The sequence below is a fragment of the Argentina silus genome, assembly GCF_951799395.1.
Source record: "Argentina silus genome assembly, chromosome: 11".
NCBI lineage: Eukaryota > Metazoa > Chordata > Actinopteri > Argentiniformes > Argentinidae > Argentina > Argentina silus.
In genome coordinates, this window is record NC_139665.1 from 7983992 (window position 1) to 7997928 (window position 13937).

General features: G+C 42.1%; 1 protein-coding gene across 1 annotated transcript; it reads right to left on the bottom strand.

Moving 5' to 3' along the window:
• Positions 1–509: 509 nt before the first annotated feature.
• lix1l (limb and CNS expressed 1 like) lies at positions 510–10814 on the bottom strand (the record flags this gene model as incomplete). Its single annotated transcript, XM_083679861.1, has 6 exons — positions 510–1208; positions 2356–2433; positions 3185–3280; positions 3639–3779; positions 6030–6193; positions 10484–10814. The coding sequence occupies 6 exons, from the start codon at positions 10812–10814 to the stop codon at positions 954–956; spliced, it is 1065 nt and encodes a 354-aa protein (XP_083535987.1). The 3' UTR covers positions 510–953.
• Positions 10815–13937: the final 3123 nt, after the last annotated feature.

Sequence of the window (13937 nt, forward strand, 5' to 3'; positions counted from 1 at the left end):
ACTGTGAATCTAGGACGAGGCATAATCTGTGTCCAGGAAGATGCCCCAGAATGTTTAAGCAACAGACATTGGTCTATTAAGGGGTTTGTGATCTTTCAGCGACAATATCCTTGGAATGATGTCCTGTACAATCATGAGAAAAGGCAGGTTGCAGGCTTTAACTCCACCCGTATGCTAGTGTCTAACAGCATATGGAAGGGAATGAGAAGAATGGTAACAATTCTTTTTTTCATGTGATTTCACACACAGATTATAATGGTAACACTATTTCATTTCTACTGTATCTGTACACTGCTGCTCGTTGGGGACTGGAACCCTTTTCTAATACGTCTAAGATCTCTGATCTGGATCAGTGAACACATTGTAGTGGAACTCTTGCTCTCGCCTATCCAATCTTGTTAGATCAGTGAGCGAAGGATGGAAGGATGAATATTCTAACCATTCAAACAGTGACCCACAAAGTGACCCACAAAACACACCAAAGAAATGTGGCGGGCCACAAGCTGAAACCCACAGGGTGTAAAGGTATTTGTTCTAGCCCATCACTAACAACACGCCGGGTTCAATGAATCCTCAAGCCCTTGATTTGTGGAATCATGTGTGTTAGTGCCGGGCTAGGGCAAAAGCACGCATCACGTAGGTCTCAAGGATCACTGAAGAATCGCTGCTTTAGAATCAACAACTGCCCTTTTTTCCGGCATAGCTTTCTCTCTAGGATGCAAATGAATGGTGATAGTCACTTTCACTCCTTCAATCTCTACGGCTGGATTCTAAACCGACAACCAACTCTCCACCACCTGCCCTTGACTCCAGGGCTCCAGCTCGCAGATTTAAAAGGCGAATGCAATATGGATGGTTGAAAGCTATCACATTATACCTATCAAGGCCAGGGGAAAACCATTATGGGCAGAGGGGAAGCAAAGCAAGTTATAGGGTTAGAATTCAGCATATGCCTAGCATGATGAGGGCAGGGTGGCAGCGTTGGCGACACCCAGTTGACCCACAGCCAGCATTAGGATGTCCTTCTTCTCCTTGTGGAAGCGCAGTTCTCGGCCTGCGAGTCTGGCCTCCTCAAGTTCTCTCTCTGTAGCTGCCAGCTCCTGGGCGATGGTGCCAGCCACGCCCTGCTCCCGGTTCACCCAATCAGCAGCCATCTGGGTGCGCATGTCATCATCAAGTGCCCGGTGGGAGTAGTGAGCCAGCACTTCCTGTTACGGGAAAGCAGAGGGAAAATGTTTTGGTCCAGTGAAAAAACATACACTTGCCCCTACCCTTTAAGCACTGTATAGATTTGAAATAGTTGGATAGGTTTGAGCAATGGTGGACATTCCATAGAACCTCTCAAGACGGCAAAAAGGCTGACATCCCATAGAGTGTACTGTATGCTTATCAAACTCTTTCAGATCTGCATGAATAAGTGACTAGGGACTAGGGTTTTATTTTGCACTGGGCCTAACAAACCTTAAAAACGCGTCTTTTTAGAGTCAATGATGCTAATCTACTACTGTTGATAATTTGTCAGAAATGTAACCCCCACATGGGACATGGTGCCATCTTCACTGTCTCTCATAAAACCCATTGTATAATATATGCCATTTAGCCGACGCTTTTATCCAAAGCGACTTACAATGCAGTGATACATACATTTTTCAGTATATACAGTGACTTCAGAAATTTCATTTTCACTTTGTCATTCTGGGGTATTGTGTGTGGATTGATGGGAAATTCTTTTAATTTAGTCCATTTTAAATTGAGTCTATAACACAACAAAATGTGGAAAAAGTGAAGGGGTCTGAATACTTTCCAAAGGCACTGTATGGTCCCAGCGGGAATCAAACCCACAACCACACAAAGTGTTGTTAGCGCCATGCTCTGTCTTTGCATGGTATATCAAGGGACTTGGATAACTCCTAATAATATAAATAATCTCTGCTACTATCGTCTGAATCAGAAAATGTGTACAGTATAATACCCCAAACTATTTTCAATTACTATCATATATAAGCATTTTACCTTTGTTGGTCCACTATGCTATAGTGTGCTTGAAACCATACCATAAGTATTCATTTAATTTGAATCTAATTAATATGTATTTACTAATTAAGATATATCCCCTTAAGTTTGCATTGTATTTATTGATACCACTTAACAAAACTGCATATTACACTCCAGCCTGGCCAGCCTAGTAACGAAACTAACTAACTAATGTAACCATCTTGCAACCTCCACAGGCAACACCAAAACAAGATGATAACAGATTTTCTCTCAAATTCCTAAACGGTGCACATTGTGGTTTGTTTTCGTATAACGGCCAACATGGTTGATTATCCCGTACATATTAACTTGTGATTTTACCTGACGGGAACATTGTCTTTCTCTCATGGCCTTCAGGCTCCCGTTCCAGTGCAGCAGCTGGAAGACCGTCATCAACTCCTAAAGGAGAAACACAGCTCAGCATCGACAAGCATAACAGACCATAATGCTTATTTACATCCTCGTTTCAACTCGTATTATCTCTTGTTTACTGGGATATTGCATATTAACCAATATACCGTACATGATGGTATGGAACTGATGTCATTCCCTCATGCACATCTTTTCTGTTTAACTCCCTTCTGACGGGTTTTGTAGCCACCAGAGCTAAAATAGACAGATGTTTTTCTCATTGATGTGACTGCCTGAAACTCTACCTCTGTTGGCTCTCTGGGGAAACAGTAAGGGAGTTATAAAGAGTGCTCTGTAAAAAAAGCACTACATAAGACAACATTTCATTTGATTGATTGATTGTACCTCTGTACGAGATGGGATGCTTTATCTTGGGAAAATTGTATGCAAAATAGATTCAACCACAGTTTTGTTTTTCTTGAGAGATGAGGAAAGGAAGAATGGCGTCTATAGCTCAAGCACATTTTTTGGCATGTGTAGAGCCCAAAATCACCAGCTGTAGTTTGGCAAAGACAGATCCATGCATTAGATCACTGAGGCTGGATGACAAACAATGAGAGACATGAGGTCAGAAATACAGTCCAAATTTGTTTGCCAAACCCACATGCTGTCATAGGCTCCAGAGAGTCCCGTACTTGGTTTCCTGCTTCTAGTCTATACTGCGTGTATAATGGAGTATTGTCTGTTAGATGCTGTGTTCCTCAGGAACCACCGTCAAACAAATGATGCCCCAAAGTACCTGAAACTCGAGCATCGACTTTCCCTTGTTGGACTCCAGCATGAAGCGAAATGCCCCGATTCCTGTGCCGGGGTTGTCTGCCTCGTCTCTGTTTCCCTGTGAAGGACAAGTAGAACATCAGTCTCTACCTCCTCACGGACCCAATAACATTAAGATTTTATCCTCATAAATCAGTAAAACAGTCCCTTACCATGCTCTGCACATGTGGAAGTAGGCCTAGTGTATGCTTGCATTACTGAATTATGTAGGCTATATTCTCTAAAACATTAAATGAGCAATGTTGCTGACATCGATCGTCCGCTCTCCGCTAAAACTGTTTTTTTTATGCCATTAAAGTAGAGCCCTTAGAGTTTAAACCCCCCCCCCCCCAAAAAAAAAAAAACTGGAATAATTTGAGAGATCATTTGAAATATCCCCCCACCCTGCTGAGTTCAGACTCATAATTAGGACTCACATTGAAGGAGGCCAGAGCCTCACACACACTCTTCTCAATGAAGTCGTCTGTTATCCGGCGAGAGGGATGCTCATTGAAGACCGAGTTCATCAGAGCGATTTTGGCAGCGCTGCGTCTTGCTTCAGCCTTGGTTGGACAGAACTGACAACAGACATAGTGTTAGTGCTTCGCTGAATGTCAATAGAACACTGAGAATTAATTGTGTCATTGTCTATACAGTACACATAATATCCCTTGTAGAAAATATACTGTATGTGGTTGAACATAAACCCATAGATGAATGCTTTTCAATTGAATTCTAAGCCATGAAGGATAAGAATGAGTCCATTTATGGTTCCTCTCTGTGTGATCTACTGAAGGTGACCTCTGGTGTTTAGAAAGGCCCTTATCAAATAAAATGTATTATTATTGTTCCCTATGATACACAAAATGTTAAGAATGCACATCAATGGTATGACTAATAAAATAGAAGGCATACAAATACATGATTTATATAGAGTAGTAGTGTAGGAGAGTATAGTAGAGTATTATCAAGCCAATAGATATACAGTGCCTACAGGAAGGATTCACCACCCACACCTTGCTGTCTCAAAGGCCTTTCACATTTGTAAGAGCATGAATGGCGTTGCAACATGCGAGCCATTGGTTTTTTAACCTTTATTTATCCAGGTTAGTTTCAATTATATAAAATCTATTTTTCAAGAGAGACCTGGATACAGTGTATCTCAGAATCTGAGACAACAAAAGATACTTATACGCACTGTAAACAGTCCTTGAACAAGCTTGATTCAATACTCTGCCATTCATCAGGATGCTATTAAGTTACCAGAATGGAAACTTAATAGCTGTGTTGCATCTGTCTTTGGGAAAACTGAATGCTCAGTATGTTGTTTTGTAAGCTGACTAACCACTGCAATGTGGAATGTCAATAGGGTCATATCAAATCCTGCTAAATATTTCTGTGTTGACCAAACAGCGTAGTTTCTGTGAGCATCAACTGCGGAACAGTGATAATGTAAATATATTAATGATGTTTGGCCAGACAATGTCTGCAGAAAGATATAGTTATAAAGGAGGCAGAAGGTAGAATGGAGTAAACATTATGATTTTTCTTCAAAGTTTTCTCAAATAAAAGTACAGCCCACAGAAAGTACTCAGTACCTAGAAAAACGTCTAAAACGTGGTAACAGCATGTTACCACCCACGCCTGTAGGCCTACACAGTAAACAGTAAATGTGAGTTTTCCCACACTATTGCTTTACTGTAACTAATCCAACCCTCTCAGATCTGTGACCAGCCCACCTCTCGGAGGGAGAGGGGGGGGGATTTGGGGTAGGGTGTCCCTCTGTTCTGAGCTCCATGTTTGGCTTTAATAACAACCAGATGGGTTTCCGACCACAGTGAGCACACAGTCAGCAGAGGAAAGAATGGCAAAACATGTCATGCTCTAATGGAATATAAAGCTAGACATTATTTAAAAAGTCTGATATTTACAGTGGGATTTAAATTCTATTGAAAATAATAACATACTGGCAGTAGTGATTACTAATTCAGCAAAGTTTTGAATGCTTTTGTTTGTCAGTCAGTACAAAGAGATGATTTATTAAATGTTTCTGTCTGTAACAATTTTTGATTCAAGATTAATCTTAGTATTTTGTTCTTCAGTATGAATCTGTTAACAAATAAAGTATTTTCATTTGAAGGCTCCTGACGAGCCATTAGTCAGGGAGATTGCCTGAACTGGTGGATTTGAACAAATTTCACCTCAGAAGAACTTCTATTCCATGGATTATAATAACAGATTAGCCAATGGTTAGCTATTCTACTTAATCTGGGTTTGTAATCTCTGGTAATCTTGTAGTCAGATAGCAACCTGCTGTACTTTGGGGGTCCGAATACATGCTACTCTCCACTTGTTCTGCTCCAGATGGAAGACAGAAAATACACCTTTTCACCTGGGAATGTAGTTACTTTAGGGCAGATTTACCAAGTAGCACACTTGAAGATGCAGTTACGCTTAATTCTATTGTTCCTGTTCCACAGGTATTTACTTTACATGGTAAATTACATGGTAAATGATAATCACCAGGTAATTACATAATGTCATTGTTGTTTCTTTGAAATTCATTGAAACAAGCATTTAGCTTGTGTCTACTGAGGCTTGTTCTTTTATACAGCTAGGTACATGTATCTTACATCCTTGTGCAGAAGTGCCACACAACTCATGTGCCCTTGTCTTGCATAGCAACATTCAGTTGCTATGCAAGATACTCTCAAAACAACTGCTGCAGAGCGGGTGTTACTGCACTGTCAGGGCCATATTTGCATGGGTTCTTGTTCTTCTTTAATACTATTGAGACCACACATCACCAGGTGACCAGGTCAGCTCACCTGGAAGCTCCCGAAGCAGCTGCCACCTGGGAGACTAACGTAGCAGACGTATGGTGGGTTGTTGGACGGGACCATTTCGTAGACCACCAGCGCACCATTCCTGAGGTCCGCCCCTCTTGACTGTTTCATCTGCCAGAACTCTTGCAAGGCCTCCACTACATTAACTAGAGGAGACAAAGGGACACAACATGACATTCTATTCATACAATGAGGTGAGACCCCCCCCCCCCCTCCCCCCCAACCCCGATTCCCCACGTAAAATGCTTTCAGCACCTGAAAAAACATTATTCATATCCAATCTATTACTACTGAATTACTATTACTGTTATTCCTTCTTTTGAGTTTCTCAGATGTTGTTCTGGGACCCAAAAAGAAATCCTATAACAAGATTCAACTAGAAAAATAAGTTCCAGAATAAACTTTGTGGACTTGCAGTCTTATTTGGTAGTGGAAAAAGTTTAAAGATGGTTTGCACGATAGATAGATAGATTTGCTGGGTAGTTGAACGAAAGTGAGAAAGTAGGTTGGCAGAGATAGATAGATACAGTGCATTCGGAAAGTATTCAGACCCCTTCACTTTTTCCACATTTTGTTATGTTATAGCCTTATTCTAAAATGGTTTAAATTCCTTTTTCCCCTCATCAACCTACACACAATACCCCATAATGACAAAGCCAAAACAGGTTTTTAGAAATGTTTGCTAATTTATTCAAAAATAAAAAAACTGATATCACATTTACATAAGTATTCAGACCCTTTACTCTGGGTATTTTGTTGAAGCACATTTGGCAGTGATTACAGCCTCAAGTCTTCTTGGGTATGATGCTACAAGCTTGTCACACCTGTATTTGGGGAGTTTCTCCCATTCTTCTCTGCAGATCCTCTCAAGCTCTGTCAGGTTGGATGGGGAGCGTCGGTGCACAGCTATTTTCAGGTCTCTCCAGAGATGTTTGATCAGGTTGAAGTCCAGGCTCTGGCTGGGCCACTCAAGGACATTCAGAGACTTGTCCCGAAGCCACTCCTGCGTTATCTTGGCTGTGTGCTTAGGGTCGTTGTCATGTTGGAAGGTGAACCTTCGCCCCAGTCTGAGGTCCTGAGCTCTCTGGAGCAGGTTTCCATCAAGGATCTCTCTGTACTTTGCTCCTTTCATCTTTCCCTCAATCCTGACTAGTCTCCCAGTCCCTGCCGCCGAAAAACATCCCCACAGCATGATGCTGCCACCACCTTGCTTCACTGTAGGGATGGTATTGGCCAGGTGATGAGCGGTGCCTGGTTTCCTCCAGACATGACGCTTGGAATTCAGGCCAAAGAGTTCAATCTTGGTTTCATCAGACCAGAAAATCTTGTTTCTCATGGTCTGAGAGTCCTTTAGGTGCCTTTTGGCAAACTCCAAGCTGGCTGTCATGTGCTTTTTACTGAGGAGTGGCTTCCCATCTCCACAGAGGAGCTCTGGAGCTCTGTCAGAGTGACCATATTGCTCAGTTTGGCCAGGCGGCCAGCTCTAGGAAGAGTCTTGGTGGTTCCAAACTTCTTCCATTTCAGAATGATGGAGGCAACTGTGTTCTTGGGGACCTTCAATACTGCAGACATTTTTTTGTACAGTTCCCCAGATCTGTTCCTTGATACAATCCTGTCTCTGAGGTCTACAGACAATTCCTTCGACCTCATGGCCTGGTTTTTGCTCTGACATGCACTGTCAACTGTGGGACCTTATATAGACAGGTGTGTGCCGTTCCAAATCAAGTCCAATCAATTGAATTTACCACAGGTGGACTCCAATCAAGTCGTATCAATGGAAACAGGATGCACCTGAGCTCAATTTTGAGTGTCATAGCAAAGGGTCTGAATACTTTGTTTTCACTTTGTCATTATGGGGTATTGTGTGTAGATTGATGAGGAAAAAAAAATACTGAATCCATTTTAGAATAAGGCTGTAACATAACAAAATGTGGAAAAAGTTAAGGGGTCTGAATACTTTCCGAATGCACTGTAGATAAAGTTTACACATAAGAAAGAAGTTAATTGAAAAATATCACACATCAAACATTTGTTTGCAGATGTGGAAACAGCTGGGTAGAACTTGACTTCTTCATGGAACATCCTGTTTATCTGGAGTGTAAATACCAAGGAACTGTTGACACACCAAAGCTCTCCATAATGTTCGTCTACAGACACACTTGCCTTGAGACATCTTAAGACATGTTTTAAGAAGACATGTTGGTAAAGATTCTTGAGATATTAAAACACAGTATTTTATACATTATTTTTAAGATGTCTTGAAACATTGAAATTAGCCAAATGCCTCAAAACATCTTCTCTTCTCTGAGTATAAAGATTTCTTAAGACATCTCAAGACAAAGGTCATGGCTGGGTATGAAGCGCTCCGTTGCAAATCTTGCCTCTCTGGTGTATAGAATACATATTAGGGACGTTGTAATTTGCCCTTCTCAACCCTCACCACTCCCATAGTCAAGTCACAACCCTTCACTAGACAAGTGTCACCCCTCCTCCTCAACCCTCACCCCTGCATTAGTCAAGCGTCCTTCTCGACTCTCAAAAAGTGGAATCACACTACTACGGCTATCACACTTGTGGAATTCCATTATGGATTATAACGGGAAATCCAGCTGTGTTGCGCACACCAATGCCTCTCTTCCAGACAAGCTCAACACATTCTATGCTCGGTTTGAGGCCAACAACACTGAGCCTGCTATGAGGACTCCCGCAGCTCATGACAACGTGAGTGAGACTTTTAAGAGGGTGAATTTGCATACCGCCCAAATAGATCCACAGACGAAGCAATCTCCATGGCACTGCATACTGCCTTATCCCAAGTGGACGATAGGAATACCTATGTGAGAATGCTGTTCATTGACTACGGTTCAGCATTCATTCACACCATTGTTCCCTCCAAGCTTGTCACCAAGCTCAGGGCCCTGGGTCTGCAACTGGATCCTGGACATCCTGACGGGTAGACTCCAGATGGTGAGGATAGGCAGCAACACCTCCTCCACACTGACTCTCAATACGGGGGCCCCCCCAAGGGCTGTGTGCTCTGTCCCCTCCTCTACTCCCTGTTCACCCACGACTGTGTGGCCAACCATGACTCCAATACCATCATCAAATCTGACGACACTGCTGTTGTAGGTCTGATCACCAACAGTGATGAGACAGCCTACAGGGAGGAGTTAAGAATCAACAGGAACAAAACTAAGGAGCTAATTGTGGACTACAGGACGAAGAAGGGGGGCATCAATAACACTAGAAGTGTTATTACAGTTATTGCCTATTGTCTTATTATTGTTAAGTTCTGATATTTGCACTGTCACTGAGAAATGGACCCATCCCGCCGGCACAGTGATCAAGATGGCGCGCCAACGCCTATTTCCCCAAGTGGCTAAAGACATTTGGCATGGCCCCTCAGATCCTCACCAACTTCTACAGATGTGCCATTGAGAGCATCCTGTCCAGCTGCATCACCACCTGGTACAGCAACTGCACCGCCCTCGACCGCAAGGCTCTGCAGAGGGTCGTGAAGGCAGCGCTGTCCATTACTAGGGGGCAGGAGGGGCAGGATTGTTGAATGCCCCTAGGTCCGACATGACAGGTGGGAATTCCGAGTTAGTCATGAATGCACCATCTGTCTCGCAGCAACTTTTGAGGATGTCCTCTTCAAAGTTGTTTCCGCGGGTCACAAACAGCTCAAATAAGGATGACACATAGCTGAATTAAATTTAAAAGGCTCGGGGTACGCTCACTGCTCCATTGACATTCACAAAGACAGACCTGTGCTTGTTTATGTGAGAAATCTTACAAAAATTACAATCATTTCGCGTTAGTATCAAAAGCGTATGCTGTAATATGATAATACTACATGACATGTCTCAAAATCGATATATATATCTATACATCTAACCCTAACCTCTGTAATGTTTTATGTCCTACGGATTCGAGCAGTGAGTCTGTCAGGTCGCCTAACAAAAGTTACAGTAGTAGCCTCGGGCTAATTAGGATGGTATTTTCCTGATTTTTTTACCACTTTTTTTCCTCTGGCCTCCATCGGCCAGTCCCCCACATTTTGGCCATCCTTCAAGGGTAAACACTCCAATAACTTTTGAACGGATTGTGATAGAGACATGCGGTCTGGATTATTGGCTTTCTTAGAGGACCTTCCACCCAGTTAACATGATTATTTTATCCATTGGTCAAAACATGCATTTTTGATTGAACACCTACTTGATATGAAAACATTTGGCCTAGAGTGAAAGGCTACTGTAACTACTGGTCGTACTAGAACGAATGGCTATACTAATTCATGTTGGTGGCAGTTGATACAAAATACAGATATAGCCTACATTTTATCTTTCACAGCTGCAGACCTACATTTAAAACACAGGGAAACCGAAATAGAACAAGCAGTCAAACCCCTGCACGACTCATTATTGTCTTGTTACCTCTGCCATAGCCTTGCGTGTGCTTCGCAAAGCTCCGAACCACAGCCTCCACCGCCTCCTTCAGCACCGTCGGGTTCCCTGGATTACACAGCCCGAACCCTGCCATCCCCGCTCCGAGCCCCGCGCTGCCAATAGTGCCATGAAGACTGTGGAGTTGAAGTGGCGGTGGCGGTGGGGGCGGCCCGGAGGAAGCACACACAGACGCCGGGGGAGGTAGCAGAGGTGCGGTGGGAACTGTAACCCCGGGTCGGAGAGAGGAGCGGAGAGTCCCAGTCGATCCAGTTCCAAATCCTATCCCCGGTTGAAGTCGTTGAGGGCGGATAGATTCCATTGTTTAAGCGTAAAAACGTCAGCGAAATTGTGGGGGATTTTGGCAATTCAATTCGGAATTAATAAACTGTGGGGGTCAACAAAAGAACTAATAGAACAACAGGGGCGAAATGAACAGAGAATAAGGGCTTTAGGGACAGTGTAATTAAAAATCGGGATTTTTCCTCACAGACCTAAACGAATTCTGCCAATCCCGTTAGTCTATGAGAGGATTAGGCTGCTTGACTGTCAATCTTGGAGTATGGGTGGAGAAATAGGAGACGAGGAAGCTGCCGAGCGATGTGATTGGGCTATAGCCTACATTTTCTTGAACAAGCGATGCAGGAGGGGCAAATACAAGAGAACAACAAACAGGAATTTTACTTTTTAAAGGGATAGTTCATCCAAAATAGCAACTTGCAGCAGACACATCTTAAAATATAATGGAAGCAGATGGGGTCCAATTTGTGGCCACAAGGTGCACAACATTGCACCCCATCCGCTTGGAAACTGTCTGCTGTGAGTTGTTATAGATATGGACTGGAGTGAAGGTATGTGCGTAGTCAACCATGATCTCCGCAGTAGCTGCTTTGGTCAATCTTTTTGTATTCCCTTCCTGAGAGACCTAAAAGCAGGGGTTCCCAACCTTCCCCTGATGATGAATCTAGTTTTAAAACTTTGGCGTCCCCACCACCCAGGTTGGGAACCACTGTCCAACTTTTGATATTCAGCATACTTATTATTATTAGTGGGCTTGCTTCAGCAAGTCCAACTATTGTTCTTGCTCATACTTATTAGTGGGCTTGCTTCTATCCATCTATCTATCTATCTATCTATCTATCTATCTATCTATCTATATCTATATCTATATCTATCTATCTATCTATCTATATATATATATATATATATATATATATATATATATATATATATATATCTTTCATCTATCAATTAATCCAACGAGCAAACCAATCAACCAACCAACCATTCATTATTCCAACCAACCAAACTATCTTTAAACTTTATTCGCTACCTTAATAAAACTAGACTATCTCACTTTCATATTTAGCTATATATCTAGCTATCTATCTATATCTCTCTTTCATTTATCAATTCAACCATCCATCCATCCATCCATCCAACCCACCATTCATCTATCCACCAAAAGAAGACGATCTCACTGCTTCACTCAGTATAACCCATAGACTACTTATTAACTTCTTCAACCAGTAAGGATTTTAGGGTAATTCTATCTATCTAACTATCCATCTATCTATCTATCCATCTATCTATCTATCCATCTATCTATCCATCTATCTATCTATCCATCTAGCTGGCTATCCTACCCTCTGATCATGTTCTGCTACTGTCACTATGCTTTACTCAGTATAACCCACACAATAACCCATATAATTGTTTTAACTACTTAATTGTATTGGTCTAGCTATGCCTCCCTTCTGTTATCTATCCCATCCCCTTATACATCCACCTACATCTCCTACATCCGACATCCACCTATTTTGTTATACTATTTACACTTTTTCAGCTTTACTCAAATGTGCATGGAATCCTATTCAGCCTAAACCACTTAACCTATTAGCTTCAAATCAACTCTTAAATGCCCAGACTTGTGTAACTTGACTTGCTTGAAAAAAACATTATCATACCATTTACACCTTTTGAGCTACACTCGAATTTGCCTGACATCCTGTTTATTCCAATTGCGGAATAGAGACATGTCTAATACATTTGGGATTGAGTGGTGAAGCCTGTTCTCCAGTCTAAGTAAGTTAAATTAATCTTGTTTAAAAGTAGTTTTGCTGTATTTTTGCTGTGGCTATCCTGCCTTAAGCTCTGGGTTTCTGTTGAAAGCTATCTGTTTGAAGCCAATTGCTGTCAATCTCCAGTGGGACCACCCGATTGTTATGTCGAATGTCGAAGGAGGACTTTGGAACTGCCAATCAGTGGTCCGGAAAGCAGAGGCTATCTCAGCTTATGCCTGCTTCATGTCCCTCCACTTCCTTGCTCTCACAGAGACATGGAAAACACAGCTACTCCGGCAGCCCTCTCTGATGCCTACTCCTTTTCTCATTCCCCTAGACTAGGCCACTTCTTAGATGAGATGGCTGTCCTTCTCAGCTTCTTCCCTGAGGACGGTACACTGCTCTCACTACTGGGTGACTTCAACATCCAATCAGAGAAGCTTCACTCATCTGGAGTACTTGACCTTCTCTCCTCCTTCGGCCTAATCCCCCACTCTCCTCCGGCTCATAAGGCGGGCAATCAGCTCAACCTTGTCTTCACCAGATCCTCCCATACCTCCAACCGTACTGTTACCCTCTTCCAGCTTCTGATCATCATTTTGTATCCTTCTCCCTTCCCCGCAAAGTAACTTTAATTCAGATTTGTTAATAGTATTTACATAAATCCTATTCATGCCTCAAAAGCGCATGCACAGTGTAAACCGCTTAACATATTAACTTCACATTAACTTGTAAATGCCCATGACTTGTGTAACTTGAAAACAACTTTTTCATACCATTTATACTTTTCGAGCTGTACTTGAATTTGCCTGAAATCTTATTAATTCCTATGGCCATTTGCTCTGAATGGGGACATTTCAAAATGTTTCTCCTTTTTCATCTTTTAAGCTTGACACCTCAATTCAACTTAACATGTTTGATACTATTTAGAGTTTTTCAATTTTAAAGTAGTAGGGCATAAGTTTGTTGGAAGTCTGCCACCTCTGGCCACCGCAGCAAAATTCACGACATCCTCCTTAATAATAATAATATAATCCCCCAGAATGGACTTGCAGTGTCAGACATTAGCTCTTGTGTTTCTGCATGCGCGCATGACTGAAAATCAGTGAGTCCACTCACCTAGAACAGCCTTGGCATTAACAACACATCTACAGTGCCTTCGGAAAGTATTCAGACCCCTTCACCTTTTCCATATTTTGTTGTGTTATAGACTCAATTTAAAATGGATTAAATTAAAACCATTTGCCATCAATCCACACACAATACCCTAGAATGACAAAGCGGAAACAGGTTTTTTGAAATGTCAGTAAATTTATTAAAATTGAAATACAGAAATACCTCATGTACATAAGTATTCAGACCCTTTGCTATGACACAGGTTT